This window comes from Leucopleurus acutus (assembly GCF_964270905.1).
Source record: "Leucopleurus acutus genome assembly, chromosome: 4".
Lineage (NCBI taxonomy): Eukaryota > Metazoa > Chordata > Mammalia > Artiodactyla > Delphinidae > Leucopleurus > Leucopleurus acutus.
Genome location: NC_139146.1, coordinates 143,269,652 through 143,283,303, shown reverse-complemented (window position 1 = coordinate 143,283,303; position 13,652 = coordinate 143,269,652). Strand labels below are relative to the sequence as shown.

General features: G+C 40.8%; 1 protein-coding gene across 2 annotated transcripts in view; it reads right to left on the bottom strand.

The window, feature by feature from the left end:
- The window catches only part of UNC5C (unc-5 netrin receptor C), a gene marked incomplete at both ends in the record, with an annotated part of 393,819 nt that extends 380,810 nt beyond the window's left edge, over positions 1 to 13,009 (bottom strand). For both annotated transcript variants that reach the window (XM_082837850.1, XM_082837851.1), the window contains one exon: positions 12,886 to 13,009. In XM_082837850.1, the coding sequence (XP_082693976.1) occupies positions 12,886 to 13,009 (124 nt within the window). The remainder of the gene's footprint in view (positions 1 to 12,885) is intronic.
- Between the last annotated feature and the right edge of the window lie 643 nt (positions 13,010 to 13,652).

Here is a 13,652-nt window from a genome sequence, read left to right as displayed (position 1 = left end):
AATCAGTCTAGCATCATCTTGTAATTTTCAACATAATTCAATTTCACAACACTCGTTCATAGATGCGTACAAATTTACTGTGCGGCCAAATATTATGGCGTTCTCTTTTCTTCCTGCAATAGATTTATGCAACAGAAAAGGAAAAACATACGGGAAATAGTCACTATTAACAGATGTCTTAGTTTGAAAAAACTTAAGTCAGTTTAGAATTAAAAATCAAAGCCCACTGGTTGAACTGAGGCATATTTGCATCTGTTATTAATGTTTGAGTTACATACTAAAGACAAGATTATTCATCAGTCCCTCATGCAATATGTTAGTAAATAGGATTTTGGTTAGGAATTTAATTGCATAAAGTCTGTCTCTAGAAGCTTCCAATTCATTCAAAATAAGCCTTTACAGTGGCCTGAACTGAATTAAAACAGTTACCAACACCAAAGAGAACTTCTTGATTTTATTATGAAATGCTTGTATGAAAATCTGTGAACATAAAAGGGAGATCTCTGCCACCCCATTGTGATTAAACAGTAGTCCTTTTCTTCTTTTTTCCTTTTCCTTTCTTTTTCTTTTTCCCCCCTTTTCAAGCAACGCAGGGTTATGTGAGGTATTTTTTTAATCATGTAAAGAAAACTGAGTTAACTTTAAAATAAAAATAAACAGAAGATGTGATATCTCAGGTTAGACTTATAAATAAATTCTCAGGTTAGAATGATAAATAATTCTGAGTACTACAAAGTGTGATGAGAATTCGAGTGACCATTCTGAAAATATGCACAAAGCTTATACCCAAGTGATTAGGGTCATAAGCTTAAGCAGAGCTCCCCACTGTTGCCTGTACAGGGTTTTACTAATGGTCTGATAATGGGGAGGGGTGGTCAGCATGGAGGTTCTCGTAGTACTTTATAGTGGTGTGAGTACGACAGTCACTCATTAATTACTGCCCTCTTGTCAGCTCACACACTAGATTACTGAGCAACCCTCACTGTCTTCACAATGGTCTCATAGTTACAGAACACTGTCTTAGAGAATTCTTTAAGAGGAGTTATTCAAAATTCTTGGATTCTACTATAAATTTGCAGTAAAACTTCCTGTGTTTCATAGTATTCAAATGGAGATTGGGAAATATTCAAAGGATGGAAAAACAGGATGGGGGAAGAATATCAACAGTTCAACCTCTGATTTCATTGTAGGCAGCATTAATAAATCATATTGCTTAAAAATAGTACCACAGTAATCACCTTAAAGGTATTAACACACATGAAGTTATATCTCTGTTTTCACCTTTTCACTCGTTTTCCTTTTTCAATCCCCTTTTACCGCCTCTCCCCACTTCCCTGCCATTTACACACATATCAGGGTCTAAGGAGAGGGCTCCCTGTTGTTTCAAAATACACTGCGATACTAAACTCTGAGGCTGACAGTAAAAAGTCACTTCACTTCAAATGAGCATCTCTAAGTAGTGCACATTAATATGCGCTTCTATGGAAACAACTCTTTCTGGATTTCAGCTTAAGCTTCTCCATATGATTTTTCTCAAAGGCTCCCTTTTAAAACCATCACTACCATTTATTATCTTCTTGTTATATAGACTGTTACTTTTGTTTCATCACAAATCTCTGCCTGCTTATTAGCAGCCCTGCCACTACTATCAGATGACATTTGTTTTACTTAATGCATGTAGTTTTAGAAAAAAATTATGGAACTGCTATTACTGCATTATATGAAAAAATTCCAAGGTACATTTAGCTGACACTGCATCAGCTGCTATTTAAACTGGGCTTAGCTAATGGACTTTTAATGTCAGCAGGGTTACGTGCAGTTACTGGCTATTAGCAGAAATGGCTCCTTTCTATAAAAATCACTTTTCCTCAAGTGTGTTGTTTGAACATTCCTTTCCCTAATTTAGTGACTGTCACTGAATGCAAAACAAACTCAAGGACTGTGGAATCCACTCTTATCTTTAAGACCCTCTTTTTAACCTTGCCATTCAGCATTCAACAGGAAACCTCTCTCATGAGCATTTAGACTTGCAGTCAGAAAACTTTGTGGAACATTATTATTACCTTGCTCTTCTTAACAGAGTATTACATATTTTCTTATGAAAACCCCATATCATCCATGAACATATGATATGTAAGACAGAGAACACAGGAAACAATTCCCTGCACACTAGAATTTATTGCATCTTTTAAAATCCTAGCTCATAAATGCCAAGTGATGTGGAAACATATGGCAATAATTAACATTTACATACTGATGTGTCATGTAAATATATATTAATCTGCATTTAATATAATATTAAAAATAAGCAAGAAAGTACATTATCCCTCTACGTGTAATTAAATTTTTTATATTCTTTCATTAGTAACAACCTTTCTCTTCCTCCCTCAACTAACTTTATCTTTATTCATTTAAATCAAGGTATCAATGGATGTAATGGAGACATCTGGAAATCAAGCCACCTGTATGGCACCTGAGGGACTCCAAGAAAATTAAACATTCTGCAGCCTGGAAACATAACTCCATTTTATTAACTCCATTTTATTTTTTATAAAAAAAAAATTATTCAAATCATCACCGAATTCAGGGAAAAACAATACAACTGACTTTGCCTTCAATCAGCCCGATCCTAAGAGGTCACCTCAGGCAGGGTGCTTACCAGGGGAAACTTTGTCTCTCCTGAAGAGGGGGTTCCCACATGTAAATGAAGGACTTTACTCATGCACACAGGATAGCTGACCTCCTTTGGTCAAAAAATTACAGTCTACTGAGTAGGAAAATACAGAAGTTCTTCTCCACGTGTTTGAAATAAGCCAGTGAACGTGGAGGTCCCCCAGTCTCTGTCATCTGGAGGACAGGAAGAAATTGTTTCTATCAGATAAGCCACCACATGAATGAGGCAGAGGTATCTCTACTGTATGCTATTGTAAACAACTTAGCTACTGGTCGACAACAAGGCACTTTTTCCAGAAAAGAATATAATTTTGCAGTGAGAAACCAGTGATGAAACCTGATTCCGTATTCAATGACTACTTATGAATTTTTTTTAATTAAAAGTTTGTTTTCATTTCTTTGATAGGTTTTGCTGTTTTTTAAGGATATTGCCAAGGCTGTTTGAAAATAAACTCTCCTAAAACAAAAAGTTACACACACACACAATTTGTGCAAGCATATGTGTGTGTGTGTGTGTGTGTGTGTGTGTGTGTGTGTATATATATATACACATATATATATGCTTACAGAGAATTACTGAACTATATATGTCTACTTCTTATAACTCTTTACTCCATTTCTGCTTGGAAATACCCTGCTAGGAAATAATTCCATAGTTATTTAATTTGATTAAAAAATATGTAGATCTTTCATGTGATCATCATTTCTAATAAATCCAATAAACTGATCACCCCCATCCCTATTGGGAAAACATATCTATTGTTAAAACATTTTCTAGCCATCTTTCTTCTCTATTTTTTCATCAGGTTATAGTAAGTAAGCTCTAACTTTCTCCACTGTGGGGGGTGTGTGTGTGTGTGTGTGTGTGTGTGTGTGTGTGTGTGTGTGTAACAAAAATAAACATATTTTGATCAATATATAAGAGAAAGATATTGGCAACATTTCCTAAAAATGTAATTATATTAAAGATAAAACTCCATTTAAGCAAATTCTTTTCTGGGACAACTGTCCCTAATAACTCCCATATAATCCTAAGAATGCTTTTCAATTTCTGATGTAAAGGTGAGATTTAACTTACAACGCTGACATTATTAATGACACTGTTTAAGAGTAGCTGAGGAAATATCAATGCATTTTATAAAGACCTTTGAAGGATGCTGTGTATCAGTATACCACTGATTTAAGTGTAGATTTCTCAAACAAGTACATCCTACTCAAACAGGTTCAAGTAAACTCCAAACGTAACTTCTTTCAAAAATACATCTTTTAAATACTTTAGAAACTTGTTTGTTCTGTTAATTGAAGTAGGTGTGTATCAAGACTTTATTTATATAAAGGTTCAAGTCAGAGTGCCCGCTGAATAATATTATGATGAAATACTGATCTTAGGTCTCTATTCCGATAGCACAAGCAATAAATCATTTGAACATGCCTGTTTTTCCTCAGCTTCTGAGAGCAGTTTCTGAAATGGGCTTCTGTTTTCCACCAAGTTGCATGCTCTGTGGGTGATGGCTGTAGTAGGTTGGAAGGAAAATGTCTTAGGCTCTTTCAATCCTTGAATTTGATCCTTAACACATTTTTAAAGCTCATACCGTCTCATCACCTTATGGAGATACAGAAGGAAGAAGGAAAGTTGCTAAAGAAAATGACAGGTAACGTAATTACTGTTTTATTTAGAATGACTCCAAGATCGCTGCTTGCCAAACTTGCCTGTTTTCACTGAGTGGCTACAATGTGGATACTTGGCAACCTCTTTATTCAATGGAAGATAAAATATATCATTTTCCCTTAGCAAAAGCTAAATTCAAATGTCAACATATTTCACACAGACATAATGCTTAAAGTGAAATTACCATTATTTACTATGTCTTTCCAATCATAAAGTTTTTGTTGTGGTAGTAATCTGGTTATTTGTTTGGTTTGGATCAGGGATAACACAGGTCTTTGACAATCACATATAATAAAACAGCAACAGTGCTTTTTTCACTGACTGTCACTTTTTGTTCTTGTAAAAGTTAGAGAATACCATTTGTTAAAGTGTAGTCTTTGATCTAGATCTTGAAATAATGTTTTTAGGTTCTTGAAATTCCAGAAAGATATTAGAATCATCTAAAATATTCAATTTGAATACAAAAAATGAACTTGCAAATTCATAGAGACTAGAATAGTTCCAAACTGTTCCCCTTTACTTTTATCTGATACATGAACATATTTCACTATGCCTGTACTTTATAAGAGGATATTATTACACCACATGCCCTATCATATTGCACTTAACTTTTATTGTCTAAGAGAATATATATTATGCACTATTTTAAAATAATTACTTTTCTGTACAAATGGTATAATTTACTTCTATACTGCTCTTTCATATTTTATATTAGGCAAACTAATTTTCTTGAATTTTGAATCCATTTCTACTCACAGATATATTTACCCTTATAACTGGGCTACAGATGCATTTTAATGTGCAAGCACTAATGTGTTTTTACTGGAAATGAATGTTCATACAAAAAGGTTTTATTCTGAACAGAGAAAAAAAGAGAAGACAATAAATTACATTTGAGTTCAGTCAGTCCATGATTAAATAATCAATTAAGACATTGACTAAAACTGAGAAATGTTAGCATTCATCAATAAACTTGTTTAATGTGCTGAGGGAGTTTCTGTTGTTTAACATCCTTAGTTAGAAGAAGAGATAATACACGTTCATCTACATGAGGCATTTTTATGGCTCTCATAATTGCTGAGAAATGAATCTAGCCACAGGACCCAAATGACAATGATTAATGAAGATAAAACCCGTATCCTCACAACATTTTAAAATAAATAAGACTGGAAACTCTGGAGTTAAATTTGATTAATCAGTATCACCTGTTAACATGATTATCTGGTGCCGTCACATTTTAAGTAAGAACTGTAACAGGCACATCAATGAAATGAAGTCTCACCTGTCTCCTCTCTCTCTCTCTCTCTCTCTCCCATTCCACTCCCACACTGGCAATGAGACATGGCTAGTTATTTAATTAGAAGAGGGTAGTCCCCAAACATTGGAGTTTTCAGATGTTAGACTTATACTTTCGCCACGCAAAGCACTTTTGAATCACTGCTCACTGCTCATAAAATGTATACTGACATAAGGACAAATATCTGCATATTTGGCATTTTCAAAGCTACAGCTCACTTTCCAAATTAACTTCAATTTAATGTCACAGTAACTTTAACACTATGTGTAGAAGGCTAGATATGTTTTAAGTACCTGGAGATACTCTTCTGTGTCTTTCAAAACCTCATTATATAAACCTAAGGGAGCAACTTTTTGGGGGGCAGGAATACTCAAAGTGAGAAACCACATTAAAACTTCAACTCAAAACTCGTTTTTAATTATAAAATTATAACAATATTTTCTAACGTTTTGTTTATAAAGCATCCAAATATTTGCAACAGAATATATTGGGTTGGCCAAAAAGTTCCTTCAGGTTTTTCTGTAAGATGTTACGGAAAACCCAAAGGAACTTTGTGGCCAGCCCAATATGTTTTGGGTTATCATGAAAAGGCAGAAATTCTTCTGAGAGTTCTAATCAGGTAGAGAAGAGGAAAAAAAAGATACTATTTTTGATCTTGTTAGCTCATAAAATTATTACTATAAAGTTTTTAAAATTAAAATCTCCACAAATTTAGAGATTATAATATTTAAAATAAGAGAAACTATAAATTTTTAAATTATTGGATTTCTTTATAAAAACTAGAAAAAAGGAGACAGTAGATCTATTAATATTGCTCAAGGCAAACTTACGGTACTTCAAAAAAGTCACATAAAACACAGCACTGAGTTTCTGTGAGTTTCTGTTCTAGTTTAAACATCCTTGAACTAAGTGAGTGATACTGGAACAATATCCAAGGTCTCAGATTCATGGAGCTCACTTCCGCAAATATATAAGCAGTAACAAAACCAAATACAATCTGAAATCAAAGAAGAGCCTATACATTGCTTTAAGGAGCTAGGTTAAGAAAGAAAAAGAATGAGAAATGTGGGGCTTTGTAACTGCAGACCAGGCAATCCAAAAATAAAAGCAGAATGAAAATACTGTAAGAGAAAGATGTGTCTTAACTCTAAATAACATAAAACTCCCACAAATGTCTAGTTTTATCTTAAATTCTGCTAGAAAACAACACTTATACCAAGCATAAGGGAATTCCCTCACTGTCCAGTGGTTAGGGCCCAGTGCTCTCACTGCCAGGGCCCCGAGTTACATCCCCGGTCGGGAAACTAAGATCCTGAAAGCTGAGTAGCTCGACCAAAAAAAAAAAAAAAAAAAATACACCAAACATGAAAAAAATACCAATAACCATTAAACAAATAGAAGTAATTACATGTGACACTTTCAAAATATATATTACCTAGATTATTCATGTTGTTCTAAATTATGATGCTGAAACTTTCTATTGCAAATATAATTTGAATATATGAAAGTCCTGGTGAATTTGCTTTGCCTTCAAGTCAACCTATTTTTCTATACAGTAAGTCCCCTACATATGAACCTTCAAGCTGAGAACTTTTCAAAGATGCGAACGCGCATTCGCATGTCCAATCGCGTAAGTTATTCACGTGCCTGGTGTATACTGTCGCATGCATGCATCCTCTACAAGTGGTTGTGCTTTTGTGTACTTTACTGTACAGTACTGTATAGAGTACAGTAGTACAATATCCTTATTTCAAGCCCAGGATGTCTGGAAGCAAGCGTAAAAGCCGCGGTGATGTAGCTGGTACTACTGTACTTTACAAGGTACCATACTGTAAAAGTAAAAATGTTTTCTTTATTTTTTGTGTTTGTTCATTTTTTTAATGTACTATTTGTGTGAAAAGTATTATAAACCTATTACACTACAGTACTATATAGCCTATTATGTTAGTTGGGTACCTTGGCTAACTTTGTTGGACTTAACGACTGCACTCTTGGAACAGAACTCAGTATATATGAGACTTACTCTATTTTTTTGTGTTGTTTTATCATGTATTGAATTACGCTCGTTAGACACACTTGTGTCTTTTTTTTTTAAGAAAAGCAATCCACATTTGCATAAAGGGCTGGTTTTCTCAAAACCATTATCTGAAAACATGGAACTTGCTTTTTTTTTTTCATAAAAGTGTTTATGGATTTATGCAGTTATCTTTCAACATTCATTGTAAAGATAGAAAGTCAAGAGTGGAGGTTGTAGCCAGGGCTTAACAGGCTCTGACTTAAAATGGCATTTTTAGAACTGGTATTAGGTTAATTTTCCCAGATTGTGCAGAAAGGAAGAAATGCGGCTATGAAAAGAGAGAGCTTCCCACAGGCCGTTCAAAGAACCACACCACGTCCAGGAGTTTGCAGTACTTTGGAGCATCTCCTCAGACAGCTCCATTTGTTGCTTTGGGGGAAGCAGTGTCTGCAGCAATCCCTCTACTCTGAGTTCAAAATTATTGACCTTTAATTTCTTTAACTTCTAGATTTCTTTGCCCATGGTTTACAGAGTTGGAAGCCAAAGAATTCTGCTCTCCATACTTTAGATGTATTAATTCATTCAACCCTAATATGACTTACAGTATATCTTATCATCATTTTATATCCGAGGAAACTGAGGCACGGAGATGCTAAGTAACTGACCAATGGCCACACAGCTAGGAGGTGGTGGAGGCAGCATTATGAGGCAGTGGTAACCACTAAACTACCAGGGAGGATGGGCACACACCACTAACAGTCTCTAGCATGTGGCTCCCCAAAGCCAGACCGATTATATATTAAATCTAAGTAAGATTTAATAAGACAGTTACAATGCAAACTCAGCTTTAAGAACAACCCACTTCCAACCAAACTGCCACCCTTAAGTTTCTCTGCACAGAAATCATGGAAGTCCTGCTACCACTCACACTACAACCCTAGCTAGTCCTATGTTTACTAACATTGGATGCTTAAATCCAGAAGATACTATACCTATTCCCACTGTTATATTTCAGAAAGTAAATTATAATTCTATGCTTGTAAGTCAGTCTTCCTCGAAGGGTGAAACTGTCTCCTCAACTCTGTGTCCCTAACAAATAGCATACAGTGTGGGACATAATAAATGCACAATAATTGTTCAGAACTTTACTTCTAATAGCATACACTATCCAAATGAGCTAATGGGTTTCTAATTCGTGGGGATGCGAACAGGTTTGTTTTTAACTGCCACAAACACCAAAGTCAAACTAAAAAAGATATAGGCTAAAAGAGCAAGGGAAGAGCACTGCCTCAATCCCCACCCCACAAGCGTCCCCATTATCTCCATGAAGTGGTTGCAGCCTGTAATTTTAATGTTTCTTCTCAGAGTGACTCCCTCTGCTGCTCCAGCAAAGCCATGACCTAAATCAGAAAAGTGCTAAACGCAGTTAAGGCACTCTGGCTATTTGCACTAATTGGAGAACACAGCATACATTAGAGAACAGTTATTTTTAAGTCTCAACAATAATTCTAAGAAAGCTAAGAAAGTTTATTTAGGACAGCTCGGTGCCTCCTTCAGGTCCTCAGGGGGGTTGCTCAAAAAAGGATCAGTATGTATTCTGATCAGGACAACCAGACTACAATGGGAGATGCTCTAGGACCCTGTCGTGTTGAATTTGGAATCCCCAGTATCCAGAACACAGAAGGCCAGGAAGTCAATAAATGTTAACAATTTTGTGGTTCCTCATTCTCTGCAAGTACTTGAAAAGTTTGCGCTCTGAAGCCTTTTAAGTATTCCCTAAGCTAGAATACATGAAATTATTGTTCTAAAGAAAGGTAAACTAGCCTACTTTTCCTTACTGCAAATTTCAAACGTGAATTTATGAATTTACTTTGCTCCTAAAATAGAAAAATATATGGTATACTTGTCATGAAATTCAATCTTTCATGCCAATTGTCTATTTGTACCACACCAATATGCATAAATGCACAAAAGTAATTTTTACTCTTTTCTCAGAAGAAGTATATTATTTTAAAAACATTACAAATTATCTTACAATAATAGAGAATTATCCCAATATAGTTAGAATCTTCAGTAATTTCCTGTTCTGAGTTTGGTGGTGTTAACACTCATAACACTAGTTGGTGCTAGATAAGCGGAATATCAATGCTGTGTAAATCCAGAAATAAAATGCATTTATAAAACAGGAGGGCACTAATTCTGAAGCAAACTGATCAAGTGCACACGCGTGCACACACACACACACACGCTGCCTTTTCCTGGTAAAATCTTTCATTCTTGAAAGTCAGAAACACCACAAATTCCCTGGAGCTAGGAGTTCCCAGCAGTCCTGAATGAAACAATTAGAACATAGCCAGATAGGAGAAAGCTGTTGCCTAAAGTCTAGAGAACCTCCCAAGGACCTGTTTAAAATGACTGATGTCTTTCTTCAAACCACACTTACAAAATGAAGTACACTCACAAATAACACCCATTCTGCTTTTTTATCTTAAACACCTGTTATTTTCTTGGCTCTCTCTGAAGAGACACATATTTCCTAAAACTTCCAATTTTCTAGTATCTTTCCAACAACAGAATAAAAACCTTTTCCACTGTGTAAAGTGCTTAAATTAACTTTCTCATCTTAACTGCATACATACTTCCATCCATAAAAAATAGTTTATTCCCATCTTTAAGTCCTCAGCACAAGGAAATCATACCTTGAGGGAGCAACAGCATCTTTGATTTACCTAGTGATCTAGTCCGAAGAGAGAGGAGAAAGGAGAAGACATTAGAAGGAAAGGAAGGTCTGACTATCAGAGAATTATAGGAGTGTGACTCTGAGAAGAAAGTGTATGTATTAGTAGTTCAGTAGTAAACAGGCTAGGGGAATGGAATAGAGTGATAGTGATAGAAGCTGAAAGTAGGGTTTGGTGCTTTCTACATTTTTGATACCTAACACACAACACAGGAATAGCTGGTATCCTGCAACATGGAGGAAAACAAAGATTAAAGTGGTGGAATAGTGTCTCTCAAAGACCACAGATTCAAACATAAATAGTTTGCTCACCAGGAACTGAAAGAAAAAAACTATACTAAACGGAGAAGAACAGCAGTGAAATGCACACACCCAAAAGAATACATTTAATTATTCCACTTAAGATCAGAAGAGTAGGTTCAATCCTCAATCTCTGGCTTGCCTGGTCTATAAGATGAAAAAAGTGTAAGTGGCAAACGCTCAGTCTGTCCTGACTGTCTTTTCTTTTCATCTCTTCTCCCTTCTTCTTTCAATATTAATCCACTCACAATCTCCTGTCTGCTGATCTTTATTGATCCTTTTTCCTACCCAGTCTTTTTAATTTGGCTGTAGGAAGCTCTCGGCAGGGATCCTATGTCTCCTATTTGGCATCTTTGGGGACTTTAACTTGTCCTTTTCCCAAACAGTTCTCTCACCGCCTGGTCCCCCTCCCACTCGCACCCTATAGCTTAGTCCTTTGTGCGACCAATAACAGCAGGCGAATTCCACAGGGAGTCACGCGGTTGATTCCACAACAATTCATCAGGTTACTCCTTTCAACTTCCAAACACCCCCTCTAAGCACCCTCAGCAGCCGTCCTGAGAACTTCTCCCAATTTCAAGAAACCTGCAATAAGTTTATGATTCTCAGGGGAGACTCCTTTGTAAAATGGACAGGCAGATGAGCTTTAGACATATGACTGAGAAAACCAGGGCCAAACCTCGGGGATGGGAGGCATTTGGCAAGAAGGGAAGGAAGGATTTATGAGCGTGGCTATTAGCGAGGCAGCAGGACAATTTACTCCCGAAGTAGCTGTGGCTAATCCGCAGAGCCTCGCTGATCACGTACCTCCCGACCCGGAACACACTAGCCTACGCTCAACGCCCCCCTCCGCCTCCAACGCCCTGGTCCCCAGCGCCTCCGCAGATCTGAGGGGGATGCTGTCGGTAACCTCCGGAGTGTCTGAGCATCTCCGGGGAGTTGAGGCTATCGCCGCACCTCCTCTGCTTTCCAACTTTGGAGCGAGTGTAACCGAGAGGATGGGATGCCTGGATTACCTCCGAACGCTGCAGAAGCCTCCTCCATCCCTCGCACGCCCATCACAAGGAAGAGCTGAGCTCCCTCCCCTGTGCCAGCGACCGCCACAAAACTGGGCGGTTAAGACCCAGGTGGGCCCTCGGCTTGTCCAGAAGGTGGCGGGGGCACTGGGGACCCAGACGACCCGAGAGAGACCCCGGAGAGGGGCGCCTGGGCACCTTCCTCGCAGTCTCCCTTCCACTCAGCTTCCCAGGCTCGGAAGGCTGGGATTTGCCTCTATCACCTCACCCTCGGAGGGCGAGAAGGAAACTAGGCAGCCAGCCCCCGGGCCTCCCCTTCTCCCTTACCCACCCGCAACTCCTGGCCGAGCTTCTCCCCCATGCCGGTTTTGCCCAGAGCCCCGGACACTTATTTTCAAGCTCAGACGCATCAAATTAAAATGTCAGAGTTATAAAGTGGCCGGTTACCCCGGGGAGTTTCGGCTTTGGTTTGAACGACCAGTCCGTTTCCTCTAGAGCCGGGGAGGGGGGGCGGCGGCAGGGGAGGTACGTTTCTCCGTCGCCGGCTGGGAGGGAGAGCCGGAGAGGAGAGGGTAAGAGGGCGGAGGAGGCGCGCACACCCCGGGGCCTGCTGCGGGCTGCGGCGCGCGGGTCCGGGGGCGCCGCGAGTCTCCGCAGCGCCCCGAGCAGCAGCCGAGGGCCACCGGCGCCAGCGAGTCCTCGGCCGCCACGGACACGTTTCCGTAGCGGAGCGCCCTTCGGCGTGTGGCGCTCAGAGACTCAGCGAGGATCCGGCAACCCCCGACGTGGCACAGCGCGGGGAGTCTCTGCGCGTCACGGGGCCTCTACTGCAGGCCACGCAGCCACCCGCGCCCAGAGTCTCTCCAAACCTCGCTGTGCGCAAGATACAACAACGTGTGAGCGTGCAGCAGAAAGTGCAAGAGACACATGCCCGGAGACAGACGTGGGTCCGACACCCCGCGCGTCCGGGCCCATCCGTGCCCATCTCGGAAGACAGATTCAAAATCATCCTAACCAAAGCTTCTTGACTAGTTGGGAAAGTAGAATTTAAAGTGGTTTCCAGTTGAGGGAGACGAGGCGGGTTAAGGAAGCCAGGGGAAGTGGGGAGGAGGAAAGGAAGAAGGAGGGAAGGAAGAAGCGAAGGGAGGTGGCGCGGAGCTCGGCGGACCCCCTTACCTTGAGCGGCCGAGCCGGTGCCGCTGGCGCTGAGCAGGGCCAGGGCAGGTAGCACGAGCATCTGCAGCACGTATCCCAGCCCCAGTCCGCAGCGGGCCGCTGTCGTCCGCAGACCTTTCCTCATCGTCGACAGAGGTGCGCCGGGGGGAGGCACACACGGAGGAGCGCCGACAGCGGAGAGCCCCACCGGGCAGCAGCGGAATCCGTGCACCGCGAAGCTGTCTGAAGGAGTAACGACGACCGAGCGCCACACTCCACTTTCTCCAAGGGCAGGGGCCAAAAGAGGGTGGAGAGGAGTCGCTGAGGAGGAGTTTGGAGGTCCCGCTTTCCCTGTGCCTGCTAACAGGCGGCTCCGTGAGCGGCGGCTCTTCCCCCACTTGGGAAGTCCGGGAAGGCGCAGGGCGGCCACCTCGCCGCTCCCCTCAGCAGCGGGAGCAGCCGCAGCTCCGCCGCGCGCCGAGCCCGGACTGTTCCCCGGGTCCCCTCGCCTGTGCCGAACACACACAGGCACGCGGGGCGGGGGGCGGGCGGAGGGAGAGGAAGAGAGAGCAAGAGGAGGAGGGAGCGGAGGGTGGGAGTTGTGCACAGTGAGGCGCTCCCGGCTCCGGTCTCGGGGTTCTCACGCGGGCGGAGAGACTTCCCGGCTGCGGCTGCGGCTGCTGGGTGGCCGAAGAGGGTCACCTAGTAGTGCGGGGCGCACGGGCGCGCCGAGGGGTTCGCCCAGGAGGCGTGGAGGGCCCAGCCCAACTCCGCTGGGATGTGAGAGG